General features: G+C 44.9%; 1 protein-coding gene across 4 annotated transcripts in view; it reads left to right on the forward strand.

Moving 5' to 3' along the window:
• Nucleotides 1-15,475, forward strand: part of Fhod3 (formin homology 2 domain containing 3) — a 429,128-nt gene that overhangs the window by 346,380 nt on the left and 67,273 nt on the right. For all 4 annotated transcript variants that reach the window (XM_036204945.1, XM_036204946.1, XM_036204947.1 and 1 more), the window contains 2 exons: nucleotides 3,060-3,110; nucleotides 9,041-9,252. In XM_036204945.1, the coding sequence (XP_036060838.1) occupies nucleotides 3,060-3,110; nucleotides 9,041-9,252 (263 nt within the window). The remainder of the gene's footprint in view (nucleotides 1-3,059; nucleotides 3,111-9,040; nucleotides 9,253-15,475) is intronic.

Raw genomic sequence — 15,475 nt, forward strand, 5'->3', positions numbered from 1 at the left:
AGATCATATCTGCCACACATGTGTGGTATACTGTGAGCTGTCAGAATTCTACCAAATGGTGCATGGAAACATCAACCTGTCTGCACCCCTTCTGAGGTAGTTCTAGAAGTTGTTTATAAAATCCAATTTTTTAAACCCCTGGAACAAGTTAAATGCTTTCTGATTTATGGATCTCTGAGAAATATCATATTTTACCACCAATTAGCAGCTGGGAATTTGCCTCAAAATACGTGGAAAACTCAAGGATTAAGTTATACATCAAAGTCTTACTGAAAATCACTTAAAGTTGGGTACACGAAATGCTGCCTCTAGAGAAAACAGGACCATCAGCACCAGAGAAAGCTAGGGGATAGTTCATTAAGTGTTTTCTATGGAAGTGTGAAAATCCAAACCTTAACCTTAGAACCTGTGTGGTAAATCTACCTGTGGTGGCATACACTTATTGTCCCCAGTGCCTTGGAGGCAGAGACAGGAGGCTGCCTGTGAGAAGGCTGTGTGGCCAGCCATCCTGGCTTACTTAGGTAAGCTTTGAGCCTATGAGTCATTCTGTCTCAAAAAGGGTGGTCCCTGGCTGAGGTGGGGCTGGAGCAGTCACTCAGTGGGTAAGAATGCTTGCTACACAATATGAGGACTTGAATTTAGATCCAGGCATCCACATGAAAAGCTAAGTCTGGAAGCATGCCGGCCTGTAAAGCCTGTGCTGTAGAGGGGTTATAGGGAGCTGGGGGAAGACAAGGGTGTTAGTAGGGCTGGCTAGCCCAGCCCAGACCTAGGTTCAATGAGAGACCCTGTCTCAAAGGAATAAGGTGGAAAGTGATAAAGCAGGATCCCCAACATTCTCCTCTGGCCTCTGCATACACAGTCACACCCACCCACAAAACCAAACAAGGTGCGTAGTGGTTCTTAGGAATAAACCAAGGTTGTCCTCTGAACTACACACACACACACACACACACACACACACACACACACACACACACACACACAGAGAGAGAGAGAGAGAGAGAGAGAGAGGGAGAGAGAGAGAGAGAGAGAGACAGAGACAGAGACAGAGACAGAGAGACAGAGACAGAGAGAGAGACAGAGACAGACAGACAGACAGACAGACAGACAGAGACAGACAGACAGAGACAAGGAACTTCCTGAGCTGTAACCCATCTCTGATTTGAACATGTGTAGCTCCTATCATAAACAGCAAGTCCAGCTCTGAGAACAGGCTAGAGAGAGGACTACCACCCAGGTCCCAGAACAGCGGCCGGGTGGTACACGCGGCCTGACCTGACACAGTAGAAACACCAGAGAACTGAACGAATAATACTGGAGCCCATGTCAGAAGGTGCTCAGAGGTGAACCCAATCTATTTGATTATCTGCAAAAACAAAACAAGAGCTAGTATCATTTTTTAGAATTTAAACCCTCAGAATGTTGTTGTAGATTTGAGGTACACAGATGCAATGCAAAACAGCCTGTCACAAAGAGCTGGGGGAATTTTCACCCAAACAGGAAAGATAATGAAAGGGTGATAATGACTGAAGGGACCCAGGTGATGTCATTGTCAGGCAGATTTTAAAGTAGCTGTTGTGAATGTGTTCCAAGAGTAAGGGCAAACACATATCTGCCACAAGCTATTCTTGGAAATAATTGATCTATATGACAAACTATATTAGAATTCATTCCCAATATATTACAGTGGATGTTAGAGTAAGACTGAAAAAAAAGAGCAAGGGCAGCAGAAGTATGCTTGAAACAGCTGAAAAGACAAGCCTTTGTGAAGATGTGAAGAAGAACCTAGTAGAAATGCACATAAATCGAAACATTGAAAAATCATGAATTCGTTGGATGAAGCAGGCAGCAGAATTGAAATGAGAGAGGAGGGCCAGTGAGCCCACTGGAAACAAAGTGTGAGAAAAAGAAGTCTTAGAAGCCCTTGGAAAAACACTCAAATCCCTATCATTTGTGTCATTGGAGCCCCAGTAAAGCAGGAAGATAGACTGAGAAAGTGTTGTAACATTCAAATCCATGTTGTACACGTGTTTACATGCACACAGACTAGGGACTGACTCTGACATCCAGTCTTCAGAGACGGCTCGTCATCAATCACCATTAGCTTTGGCTTTCAGGTAATTATCACTTGTTATAAGAGAGGACCAGGCAAAGTGACCCCTTGTCCACAAAGAATGCTAGTCACCAGGACTGACCGCAGGTGACACTTAGCTACAGTGACCATGGCTCCATATTTGAGAATGTGGATGGAAAGAGAATGAAACAGGGAAGCACTTTAAGCTGCATGTCTCCCCACGCCAGGGGTGATGCTCGCTCTGGCAGCCCACATCTCAGGCCTGCTGAGTATACTGTTCACATGCCTCATGCCTTCTGCACATCTCAGAGTTATCTTCTGGCTTCAGGTTTTTAGTGATGAAGCTTCAAGCTTCCTGGCTTAGAAGATTTCCAGCTTGGAAGGCAATGAACATGGATGCTTATGCACAGCACATCTATATCCTTCCTTCACTCTCCCCAGTCTACACCTCCTTTAGTCTTTCTGAGGTTGTCTCGCTATGTCCATTTATTATGTACCCTCAGCCACATTATAAGGTCCAGTGTAGACAGCCATGATGTCCAGACTCTACAGGAAAACAGTCTGCTGAAAGGCAAGTGGCCAGCTAATCTTTAACTTAGACTCAAGTTGGAACCTCACCAGCAGGACCAGAAAAATGAAACATTAAATTTGAATAATGTTGGACATGTCATGGGTGTAAATAAAAGTGAAAGCACAATGTAAGACCTTCCAGTGGCCTTGGGCTGAAAATAGAGTGATGAGTAGTGTTTCTGACTGAGCCAATGTTTTCCTGCTTTTCTGACTTCTTTCCATTTTATTGAAAAAAAAATCCACTGTGTTTAGCATGTCTGAAGGAGCCTCTAAACTTTTAGCATTCAACTATGACAAACTTTCACTTTCTGAGGCAACAGTAGGGTCTTTCCTTTTAGTAATTGCTTCGTAATCTTCTGAACATCTAAGTCTATTTTCTCCTCTTTTTGTTTGTTCTGAACATTTCTGCTAGCCGAGAATATCTAGACAAAAGAGAGGAGCAAAGACAAGCAAGAGAAGAAAGGTACGTATGTTTCCTTCACTTTGTAACGAGGCGTCATGTGACTTCGCACTGTTAACCAAGCATGCAGAGTCCCCTGGGAAGCATTAACCTCACCTAAGGCACCTTAGTATTGCATGGCTGGTATTTGCAAACACCTGGCCCCCTTACTGTATATTCCAAGAAAACTCTGGATTTATAATAGATATGGTGACTGGCAGAAATCAGAGCTAGAGAGAGGCCTAGAGACACCATCATGGCCAAATCTATGCTCCTAAAGCCTTCTCCAAATGAGCACATTATCATCTCCATCTTGACATATATTAGCTACAGTCACATGTCACAATGATGGAGATGAGTTCTGAAAACTTCATTGCTGGGTGGTTTTTGTCATTGTCTGAATATCTTCATGAGCACTAACAAACTAAGATGCTAGGGACAGCACCAGGCACTAACTGCTCAGGGACTGTCATTCCGTAAGTAATCTGTAATTGACCAGACATCATGATGCCTCCATTAACCACACTTGAAACACCTTGTACACACTCTTGAGCCTGGATTAGTGTTCTTACTATGTACTTCCAGGTCCCTGGGGCCATATTCATTCAGTCATTCAATACTTGAGCATGCATGCCATGCCAGATATTGTCCCCAATGTGCAGAAGACCCTTGAGTTTTATAACTGATCACTTCCCTTCCTCCTGACATGCTCCCATGTCCTACATGGCAGGAACCATTCCCAAAGTGCCCCTGCGGTATTTGGTACTCACAGTGGGCACTTAGAAATAAAGTATAGAATGAATGAATGAATGACACCCTGCAAGAGGGTTCAGTGGGTAAAAGGTGCTTGCTGCCAAGCCCAGTGACCTGAGTTTGATCCCTGGGACATACATGATGGAGAGAACCAACTTCTGCAGGTTTTCCTTTGACCCCCACATGCATGTTATGCACCACACACACACACACACACACACACACACACACACACACACACACACACACACAGTCACACTCACACTCAGAGAGAGTGGGAGGACAGAGAAAGAGAGAACATAGTTTTAAAAAATAAACACATTATTTAACAAAGTAACAGCTTCATTTGAAATCGTCAAACTGCCAACTTGGTCCATTTTATTTTTTATGCATATAGGTGTTTTGCCTGCATGAGTATCTGTGTGCCATATGCATGCCTGGTGGTACCCTTGGAGGCTAGAAAAAGATGTCAGATCCCCTGAGACAGGAGTTAGACTATTGTGAGCTGCTGTGTAGGTCCGGAGAATAGAACCTCAGTCGTTTGAAAGTGCAAGCAGCCAGTGCTCTTAACTGCTGAATCATCTCCCCAGCCTTAGTTCATTAATTTAACTCCATTATAAACTGTAAAGTTCATATATAAAGTTTGTGATAGCTTGAGATAAACAAAGGACGACAGTCATGGAAATTGCCAGGCCAGTTTTCACCCCTTGCCCCCTACAGCCTGCAGTTACTAACTCTGTCACCAGATGGCGATATAGTATGGGGATAGGGATAGGCTCAGTTTATGCCTTTTGTACTGGAGCCTAGTGGGAACCTAACCATTTCTGGCCTGTGCCAATGTGATGTGGAATTGTGCTAATGTTTTAGACACCATCAGCTAAATAGATCAAGACAGTCTGAGTCAGGCAACACTGGAGACTGTCTGTGCTCAATTAAAAAATTAGATGCTTAAGTCAGCCTCATGAATAAAACATTGGTTTATTTCCTACATTCTATTAGATTATTGTCATCCTAATAACCAGTGGTGGTCAGTAAATCCAGAGTGAAAGGTGCTGGTGACAAGACGAGAAAGTTCTCTTTCTCTGCTAAGTGAGCTTCAGATAATGGGGAGGCATACACTCTTACTGAAATACTGTTGATTATTTTTGCCCAGGGTTAAGGAATTTTGAATTTTTTATGTTTAGTTTTCTCCTAGATTCTGTACTTTTGAGCTTATGAGATTTAGACTGTCAGGCTATATCCACACAGGCAGGGCTCCATGGCTCCACGTCAAGGTCAGAGCTGGCTCAGGGCACCTTCACAGAGTTCTCGGTCTATTCTCCACTTAGGTCTTTGCTTATTCCTGGCATACTCATGTAGGAGTTTGTCACTCCCATTCTCCCATTCTTGTTCTACCCTTGATCTCCTCTTCTCCCAGAATGCCCCTCTACACAGCAGGTGGTTATCTCAGCAGAGGCAAGAGCAGGCTCTCTGCCCATGCTGTAGCCTTCCCCCACATCCTATCTCTCAGCTTGCACAGGGTTCAGTAGACAGAGCCAGACATATCCCCATTGTCTGAGCGAACTGTTTTCCTTGTTTGGTTCGACTAGTCTGAGGGAATAAGAGGTCATAGGGAAAAAAGCGTAAGGAAAGATTGGGGATGCACTAGAAAACTGAAAATTATTCATGATGATGGGTGGTCTAGGAACCATGAGAAAAGATCCTGAGCGTTGCTGGGAGGCCCAGGAGATGTCAGAGGCCTTGAATTCAATGTGAGGGAGACCTAGGTAGGGGGACAGGAGGAAAAGTCATGATGAGTAGGATTGGCTCATACAGGGTGTGTGTGCAGCTCAGTAAAGAGAGACTGAGCTGACATCCTGTCTGGTCCTGCCCTAGTATACCTTCTGGGTATCAGAGTTCATTCCAAATGTTTATTTACCTCTCTTTCTCCCACGGCACTGTGAGCTGCGTGAGGGTGGGGTATTTTTCTTGTCTAGTATTAATTCCTTAGTGTCTACGACAGTCCTTAGCATGTAACAGGCACATTGAACAAATGTTCAATAAACAAATGAAAAGATGAATGAATAAACAAAGGAGAGAGGTATAGCAAAGGGAGGCTTGATGGAGGAGCAGAGGTGAGCTCCACAGACACAGGTTAGTGCTTTGTGTGGCACCCTGTCATGATCATAGGGTTGGTGTTGCCTCACAAGGCATCAGGGCATGTGGCCATCAGGGACAGTCATCTCATGAGCTGATGCCTCCCAAGAGTTGATGTGTTTGGGCCCCTGTGTGCATGGCTTTAGTATGAAAAGGTCATGCCATGGGTCTAGCTTCCTGCCCAGGATGCTAGAAGTTCCTGTATGTCAGGAGGTTGGTCAAGCTCCTGATCACCACGGGCATAGCGCAATAGGCACAGCCCTATTAAACTAAAGATGTGTGAGTTGGGGCTGGAAAGACGGCTCAGTGGTTTAGAGCACTTGCCGCTTTCACAGAGGGCCCAGGTTTGGTTCCCAGCATCCACATGACGGCTCATCTGTAACTCCAATTCCAGCGGATCTGACAATTCCCTTTTCTGACACCCCCCCCCAGACACCATGAACACATGTGGTACATGCATGTGCATATAGACAAACAATCATACACATACAATAAATAACCTAAAAAGTTATTTTAAAGAGAGTGTATGTGTACAAAGTACACCTACCATACACTTGACCATTTTAGCCATTTAAATATATGGTTCGGTAATGTGAGACACAGTCACACAATTGTACAACTAGAAGTCTCATTGTGTAAACTGAAACTGTACTCCTGCCAACCAACACTGCTCTTCCCAGCCCCGCTCTTTTATTGCCCTATAAATAAATATCTTCATTCCTTGGGACAATTCTCGTGAAGTCTTTGGGCTCCTCCTCTGTCCTGTACATCTTTGGTGATGGCCTTTATGCACCTATGCACACCCAGGAATAGTCTTTGTGAGTATCCAACAGTCACTTGGAAGAGCAGCCCTTTGGATTCCTGCCGGAAGCTGATCTGAACCCACTGGCTGGCCAACCTGCCTGCCAACCTAGCTGCCCAGAGTATGATGCAGAAGGCCAAGACTGGGGCTGGACCAGATCAAATGAAAGGCCAAAATGGGTTGGTAGGATCACGTGTGGGGCAAGATGTGTCTATGTAGGGAACCACACTGTTTTTGTTGTTTTGTTTTTTAAAGTAACTTGGCCTCCTGGCTAACAACCTTTCATGTGAGAACATGGTTTCTGGAACTTTGCCTTTTCTGCTCTGGGATTCATATCTCCTGTGCGACTGCCATTAGCAGGAAAGTCAGAGTGGAGCCTTTCTGATGACAGCGCTGTCCTCTCCATCTGTCTGTCTGTCTTTCTCTGAGGCAGTCCTCTCAGCACCAACCTTTGTACATGTCCAACCCATTGCTGCTCTTCCCAGGAAAGCTGGCTCACTGGCCAGGGAGATGGGGCACATGCAACCCTAGGCCTCCTGACTGCACGTGGGCCTCTGCAAGGGGCAGCTTCCCGGCAGCTTTCTCCATGCACCCTTTGCCTGCTTCCCGCAGACACAGGCAAGGCACCGAGGGAAAGAACCAAGAAGGGAGCTCTCCCTGCTCTCCCAAATCGTATTATCTGCTTGTTGAAACCAGGCGCACACATGTGAAGAGCTGATTAAATATGCCAGGCAGTAAATGTAAAATGCCATCGGAGCTGAGTGGGCTACATATCCGACATGAGTTCAGAGGCAAGGCTGCGATTGCTTACAGCTGGGCTGGTTCAAGCCAGTTCCACAGAGGAAGAAGTACATGCTGGCATAGCCTGAAGGGCAGCCTGCTTTTGTGTGTGTGGGGGGGGTGGGGTGGTGAAGGTGACAGGGAGGCCATACATTCCTCAAGGGTGAGACTCGAAGTGCATGTGTCTGTGTGTGCACATGTGCACTTGTGGGCAGGTCAGAGGTCAACCTCAGATGGGTGCCATCTACCTTGTTTTTTGAGACAGTGCCTCTGACTGGCCTGAGCCACCCCAGTATGCTGGGCTGGCTTGAGCAGTAAGCCTAGGGGATCTGCTTGCCTCTCATTTCCCAGTCCTCAGATTACAAGGATATGGCACCCTAGCTGGCTCTTAGGTGTGAATCCCAGGGATCAAATCAGCTCTTCATACTCTCAAGGCCCACATTTGACCAGCTGAGCTTCCTCCCTAGATGCAGCCGCACGCTTCTGAACTATCGAATTACTTTAAAGACTTTATGTCTCTGCCTTGGTCATCCCAGTGAATGAGGTGTGGTGTCCTGGAACTGGGGGAGGGGCAGTCGCTGGTGGCTGGTGGAGCTGTTGTACTAAGGCGTAGGCATAGAGTGATGGGGTTCGCACAAGCTGTTGCACCATTGGGGAAATGGAGACCTGCCCCAGCTTAACTCACGCATTATGTACACATCTGGAAGAAACACATATTTCAAAGTTATTTTGGTCCGATCTATGAAGTGCACTAGGAGGAAGATGATTGGTAGCTGTTCTTAATAAACAGTTAGTGGGTTCTGCCGGCTTGCAATGCAAAACAGATGGATCTTTGTTCTCTCGAACTGACTTTGATGAATAAACTGTACGTGACGTCAGGTCCAAGCTATTGGATGTCTGAGTCCTGCTCAAAAATATTTTAGAATATAAAAAAGTTTCCATGGGCCATGCTGAGAGAACAAAGTGAATTCCAGTTGCATTGCTGTTAGCGTTGAAGCAGGTTCAGGAATTCCAAGAGGCTTCTGTCCAAGCAGCCCCCTTTTGGTATTTGGGGGCACTGTTTCTCTCTACCACACCAAGGAACCCTCCCACTTCCCAGCTGTGAACTCCACAGGGGTTCAGTTCTCAGCTGTCACTGCCAGAGCCTTTGCAGGTCATTATTTGCTAGTTTGTTATTGTTATTGTTATTTGTATAAATGTGTCCTAAAAGGGGAATGAAGATTCTGCAGCAGTGAGCCGGGATCCGGTTTTGTGTGGTGTTGCTGCTTGTCCTGCATCACTTGCTTATGAATGATGCAGGATTTTAGTCGCTAGCATCTTGGCTTTGCTGTGCGCACTTGGCACACTGACCCTCCAGTCAGCCCTGCACTCTGCTCCATGCATCAGGAAACCAGCTCACTCTGCAGGTGTTTCATCCATAAACAAGCGTCAGCCATGGGCTCCTCTTTCTTTTTACGGAAACCCTTTGGAATTTAACTTTCAGATACAAATACTTGGAACATTTGGCAGCCGAGACGCACGAGAAGGAGCTGAGAAGCCGGAGCGTGAGCCGGGGCAGAGCTGACCTCTCCTTGGACCTGAGCTTGCCAACAGCCCCTGCCTCACCTTCCCCATCAAGCCAGAGCCCTTCATCTGCCGACTCCCAAGAGGCTCTCACAGTGCCCTCCTCCCCACCCACTCTTCAGGACCCCCAAGGTGAGTGCTGGGATAGCGGTGGGCAATGTGATGATCACCGTCAAACAGGCTTGCTCGGGAGTGTGCAAGTTAGCAGTGTACAAGCTAACATAAAGACAGGTAGTTTCAGGGTGACGGCAGCCTGTGCTGTCCCTGACATACTAGCGGTCACCAGAGCCCCTTAGATGAAAGCAGAACTCATTTCTAAAAGTCACCCACCTGTGGTCATTAAAAGACAAGAACATGCAAAATTAGACTGATATTGACCATCCTAAATACCAGGCGTTTAGTACTTCATGATTTGGATATATGTAGCTTTGCCTCTCAAGGTGACCACTTTGGAATCTTCTTACCCTAAGAATAGTCTCATTTTAAATTGATGGGAATAAAATAAAGGAAAGCAAGCAAACAAACAAAAGACATAGTGATAATAGATGATAAATATTAAAAAGAAAAATAATGAAATTTTCTGACATGTAGTGTGTGAGTGTGTGTGTGTGTGTGTGTGTGTGTGTGTGTGTGTGTGTACAAGCTTGTGTGTAGACAGGCAGGCTCTCCATGGAGAAAGTTTGTTAGCAGTATTATTCGCTGCAGCCTTGAACCACAGCTGCCTTCCTTATTGCTCTGTGCCTTGCACTGGGGACCTTTCTCTTTCAAGTTAATACAAAGCACCGCGGCCGGCACAGGCGCTTGCACAATGTGTTCATAGCACCACCAGCTCCGTTGGATTTCACTGAGTGCTAATGGCTCACAGCCTGATGCAGACACAGCCAGCTGAAGGCAGCAGAGACACTGAGCTTTCAGCCCTGGGAGGGTTGGCTAACTATCACCCGCCCGCAGCTTACTCCAGGCAAGGCAGGACTCTGTGACCTCAGCAGTACTGGGTGCAATGGAAAGCTTGTCTATCCAACTTTCTGCTGGCTCTCCTAGCCTCAGGGTCTGTTGGGCAGGAGCAGTCTACCCCTCTCCAAACTTCACATTCTGTCTAGTTACTCCCGGATCCTCACCCCATGGAGGATTGGCCCTGGCAGGTGGCTCGGTCACAGATGAGTAATTTCAGTCTGAAAATACCGAGACTGAGTATGAGAAGGCAGACCATTCTGCAGCAAATCTAAGCTTTCCAAACACTGCCTTAAGGTCATTGCTTTATCTGTGTTGGGCATTTCCACGGGCAGTATAAAAACTTGCCTCTGGCAAAGTTGTTCAGTGCTTAATCTGGGGACTTTAAACTCTAATTTGTACTTCCAGTTTAGAAAATAATGGTCTAAACTGAAATATAGGACAGTCCCAAACAGAGGGGAGTTGGTGGTACCTATAAATATTGTTTGTCCTCAGATTTTTAAACCACTCAATGTTTGCTGCAGAAGACAGTTCCTCAAGGATTATGTCTAACTAGAGTTGAGCCTGAGGCCATCCTGTCTAAGAAAAAACTATATTTTAAGCTCCCCAAAAAGTACAGAAATAAAATACACACACACACACACACACACACACACATACATATCAGACATATACATATATATATTTGCTATATATTTCCATATTAGTTATATATATTAATCAATATGAACTTTTCCAGTAAGCTTTCCGAGAGATAAATAGCAAATGTCATTTTTCTCTTCAGTGGAAGGATTAGCAGAGACACAGAGGATGTCTGACTAAAATCATACTGGTGAGGTTTGGATGTGAAACACAATACAGGGCTTGAATTATACACCTGCACAATCATGTGGTGTTTGAATCCCCTTGAGGGGACCAGTGGCTCTTTCCAGATACAGGTGGCTATGTCTCCTGTGTTTTTTATTGTAATCTGAATGAGTGGGACCATACCATATTCTGACTTCCTTGTCCTCATGTGTAATTGATTTTTGTATTGGAAATGAGGGTCTGGGGAGATGGCTCTGTCAGTAATGTGTTTGCTGTGATAAATCAGAGGTAGTGGTTACGCCCATACTTCCAGCATTGGGGGTAGAGGAGAGAGAGATGAGTCCCTGGAGCCTGCTAATCAGGCAGCCCAGCCAAACAGTGAGCTCCATGTTTGGTGGGAGATCCTGCTTTAAAAATTAAGATGGAAAAGTGATCAAGGCAGACACCTAACACCCCCCCCCTACACACACACATTACACACAAACACACAAACTTGTACACACAAATACACATAAATCAAGATTGATAATGGTCTGAAAAGAATTCTGTAAGAGAAAGATCTTTATAAGAACTGCTAGGAGTTCCTGCTGACTTGGGGGTTCTTCTTTTTGACAGAACTACAAAGCTGAGGTGACAAAGGTATAGCCCCTCCTGCTTTATTATTTTTCTTTGAAACACCCTGAAACGTCCGATTATTTGTCTCTCCTTTCTATCAGGTCCCATATTCAAATTTACAAAGTAACTTTAGCCTATCCTTAATATTTACAACAGTCCAACATCTGGAGGAAGAATAACACATATAACCACACATCCAGATGTTTGTCCTGCACTAAACACCTGGCACTGTTGTGTTCCCCATGTGCCAAGGGTTGGCGTGCTTTTTCATCCTTGGTCATTTCTGGAGCATATGACCACAGTGTATTTCATGGTTCTGTCATGCCCTGCCCCACCCCTTCCTTCCCAGGGCCCCTGTTGAATATCTGGTCATGTGTTTGAGTAACAGGAGAGATGGCATCATGTGTAGTGTCCTGAGGATAAAATGTAAGGGAAGACTCACGTTGGCTGTTACTGAGCAGGCTAGGAGAAGAGCCCATGGATAGAGCTGCACCCCAGCATTTGAAGAGTCACAGTGATACATGCTGCATGTATCTATGCCATACCATACCTTTGCCTAGCCTCTCCCCAGTATTTGCACAAAGCCAGCATTTCAGAATCATATTGATAAGAATGGGAAACACTAATATTTGTTGCCAACCTGTGTGTATGCCTCAAGATGACAGGTCACTTTGTGGCTGATTTTTGCTATGCTTGATTGTAGCTTTTTGAAGCAGGGTCTCACTTTTTGTAGGTAGATCTCAAGCCTCCCTGCAGAGCAGAGCATGGCCTTGAATCCCTGACCTTCCTGAGTCCACCTCAAGAGTCTGTAGCAGGCATGGGCACATCCAGCTTGCAATTATTCACTCAGATTCTGGAGAACTTTCAAAAGCATAAGAGCCAGGCACTGCGGCACAGACCTTAATCCCAAGCACAAGGGAGATGGAGACAGGAGTATCAAGAGTTCAAAGCTAGCCTTGGTAACATACTATGATCAAGGGCTACACAAGGCCCTGTCTCAAAAATACAAAACAAAAGAGATATGTGAAAGCATTGGAATTCCTTTTCAGTCTCCTTACAAAATCCACACTTGAGAAGGGAAGACCTAATGGTTAAATACTAATAGCATGATGTACCATCTAGTGAACTCTTCAAATCCGTCTCAGCTAAGTACACTGTAACTTTTCTGTAAATGTGATGCCACTGGCCCCCACCATCAAAACAGTGTGTGCTGAAATTTTTTTCCATCTGGCCCTTTGGCAGCTCACAGCAGATGTGTGTCCCCAAACTGCCTACTCTTGGTTGTCATGGTCTGGGTATTTTTCCTTTTGTGTCACACTAGCAGACCCAAGCGAGGCGCTGACATCTATATACGCTCTTCCTGGCACTGTGCCGTAGTTAATGCAACCAGCCACAGCTTTTGGTAAACATGGCAAAGCATCTTTCTTCAGCCATTGCTTTGATAGGCTGGTGTTTTCTTAATGATAAGATTATTCCCTATTATTATTCTGAAACTCACAGATGACTCTGGAATCAGTTATTTTCACTGATCAAAGTGAAGGGTTCCTATTAGGATAACAGTCTTTGTTATGATTTGTTTTTTTAAGTTTTACAGAGAATTAAAAGGAATAATACATATGCTCATGAGTAAAAAGTCAGCATAGTTGAGTGTGGTGCTTAAACTCAACTGTGAATTTGATAGGCCCTAGAATCGGCCATGGTCAAGCCTTTCAGCATATCTGTGAGGGATCATCTGGATTAGGCTAACTTTAGTTACCTTGGGAAGACCCACCCACTGTGAGTGATACTATTGCACAGCCTGTGGTCCAGAACCCCATAAAAGAGAAACAGAAAACTGGGCCCACCTATTTGTTTCTCTCTGTGATCTGACTGTGGATGCAGTGTGTGGCCAGCTGTCTCGGGCCCTGCCCCATGATGTCCCTAACGTGATGGACTGTACTCTTGAACCTCTGTCCTTAAGTGGCTTGTGCCAGACACTTTGTCACAGCAGTAAAACAAGCAGACAGAGTATCATCACCAAGTGAGTCTTGGCCAGGGAATTCATTTCATGGGAACAGAGTAAAGTCAAACCACTGGTCTGAAAGCCAGCTCTCATGTTGGTGGTCCAGGTGATGTGTCCTGGTAGATGACCTGCTCTGGGGAATGGAAACTGTGCTCCCACCATATTGATTTCCTTAAATACACACAAGACCCTCCTGAGGCCAGATGGAGAGAAGATATTTTTCTCAATGGAAGGAAGCAACTATTGAGTTTATAAATGGCTTTTATCTGTAGCCTCAGGGGACACACAGAAAGCAGGTCATCTGTGTTGTTTGTTATGTATGCATGCTGGGATAAGACTTTAGAGGTGCATCTGAAAATTTGGGCATACCACATAAAATTTAAGTCAAGAAGAATATATTCAGTAGCAGAGTTTCTTTTGGTATCTTTAATCGGACTTTGAGGTATTTAAAGTCAATAAAGACTCATTGGCTCTGGGGATATGAGAGATGGTTAATCCAATCACATATTCACCTGGAAGCATTTGTAGAAATGGTCGACAGTGGGTAACTGGTATTTCCTCTCTGATCCAGGAATTTAAAGCAAGAAAGTTCCTCCAGTATATACTTTCTGGCACCTGAAAATAAAGTATAAATATACAGTTCTGCCAGGAAATGTTCAATCCATTTAAATGAATGATCATTTCTCACAAAGACACCCATCAGTCATCTTGACTGTAGTCATCATTAGTAGTATCAACTGAGTGTCATGACCACCTTTGTTGTGTGCTGGTGGATCTCCTTAGGGTTATAGGTACTGTCATAGTTTACCTAATCCATGTGGCATGAGGTGGAAACATCTGGTGACCTGCTTCCGCCTGGCCCAGCAGCTCTGGAATGCCATCAGTCATCAGCTTCATACTTGCTGCTTTGTGAGCATGAAACTTTTGGACACCTTCAGTCCAGTGTTTCATTAATTGGCTAGAAACTTGATTTCTGTAGCTGTGGGACTCAGGGCTGTACTTTCTCCTCATTCCTCACCTGCCTGAAGTGACTTGATATCTTCAGTTCCTTTGACCAAATCCTTCAGGAGTACCACCCAAGGCCAGGATGCTGTTTCTTCCTTTGTACATCTTCACTGAAGTCATTGTGCTCACCTGCAGCTCACTGGAAAAGGCAAAAGTGTTCCAAGCTGGAGAGACTAATAGTTGCCATTGTTCTCTTGTGCTGTGTTTTTCTTATTATTATTTATTATTTTATATGTGTGAGTGTTTTGTATGAATGTGTCTATGTGCACCATGTGCACACAGTGGCCAGAATAGGGAAGTGGATTATCTGGACTGGATCTACAGACATTTGTAAAACATCATGTGGATACTGAAAATTGAATCTGAGTCCTCAACAAGAGCAGCCAGTACTCTTAACTGCTGAGCCATCTCTCCACCCCCTTTTATGCCATGTTTTGGCATACTGAAGTTTTGAGTCTTTTGAAGTGGATAAAGTATAAAGTAGATAAAGATAAAGTAAATAGAAAACATAGAACAACTTTGGAAAAGCTGGTGAAGCTGGCACTCTGATCAACATGATGATTTCAGAGAAACCATTGTTAAGAACCATGAAAGCTTTGGGACTTCGCCCGACATGTAAGCTAGTAAGCTGGGCTGTGACAGGTCCAGAGATGCTGGTCAAAAGCATCGAACTCCAGGGTCAGAGAAAAGAACTGTATGCCTATAGCAATAGAGGTAGCCAGAGAACCTCCACTTGTGCCATCTTCCCAGCTCTGGTTCCCATGGAGATGTGAGCATGGGCTAGTGTGTCCTAGACATGTTCGGTGAGAAACCTGAAGAGAGGAGCTCTGAGCTTAGGGGCAGAAAGCATGATTTTCCTTCATCCCAGAGAGACACGGGATGGTGGACAGTGAGGTGAATATTCTCATTCACTCTCGTGCTCATATTCTTCCTCTATCTCCCATTTCCACCTTCCAAAGATATTGTTTCCCTCTG

The sequence above is a fragment of the Onychomys torridus genome, chromosome 13 (assembly GCF_903995425.1).
Source record: "Onychomys torridus chromosome 13, mOncTor1.1, whole genome shotgun sequence".
Classification (NCBI taxonomy): domain Eukaryota; kingdom Metazoa; phylum Chordata; class Mammalia; order Rodentia; family Cricetidae; genus Onychomys; species Onychomys torridus.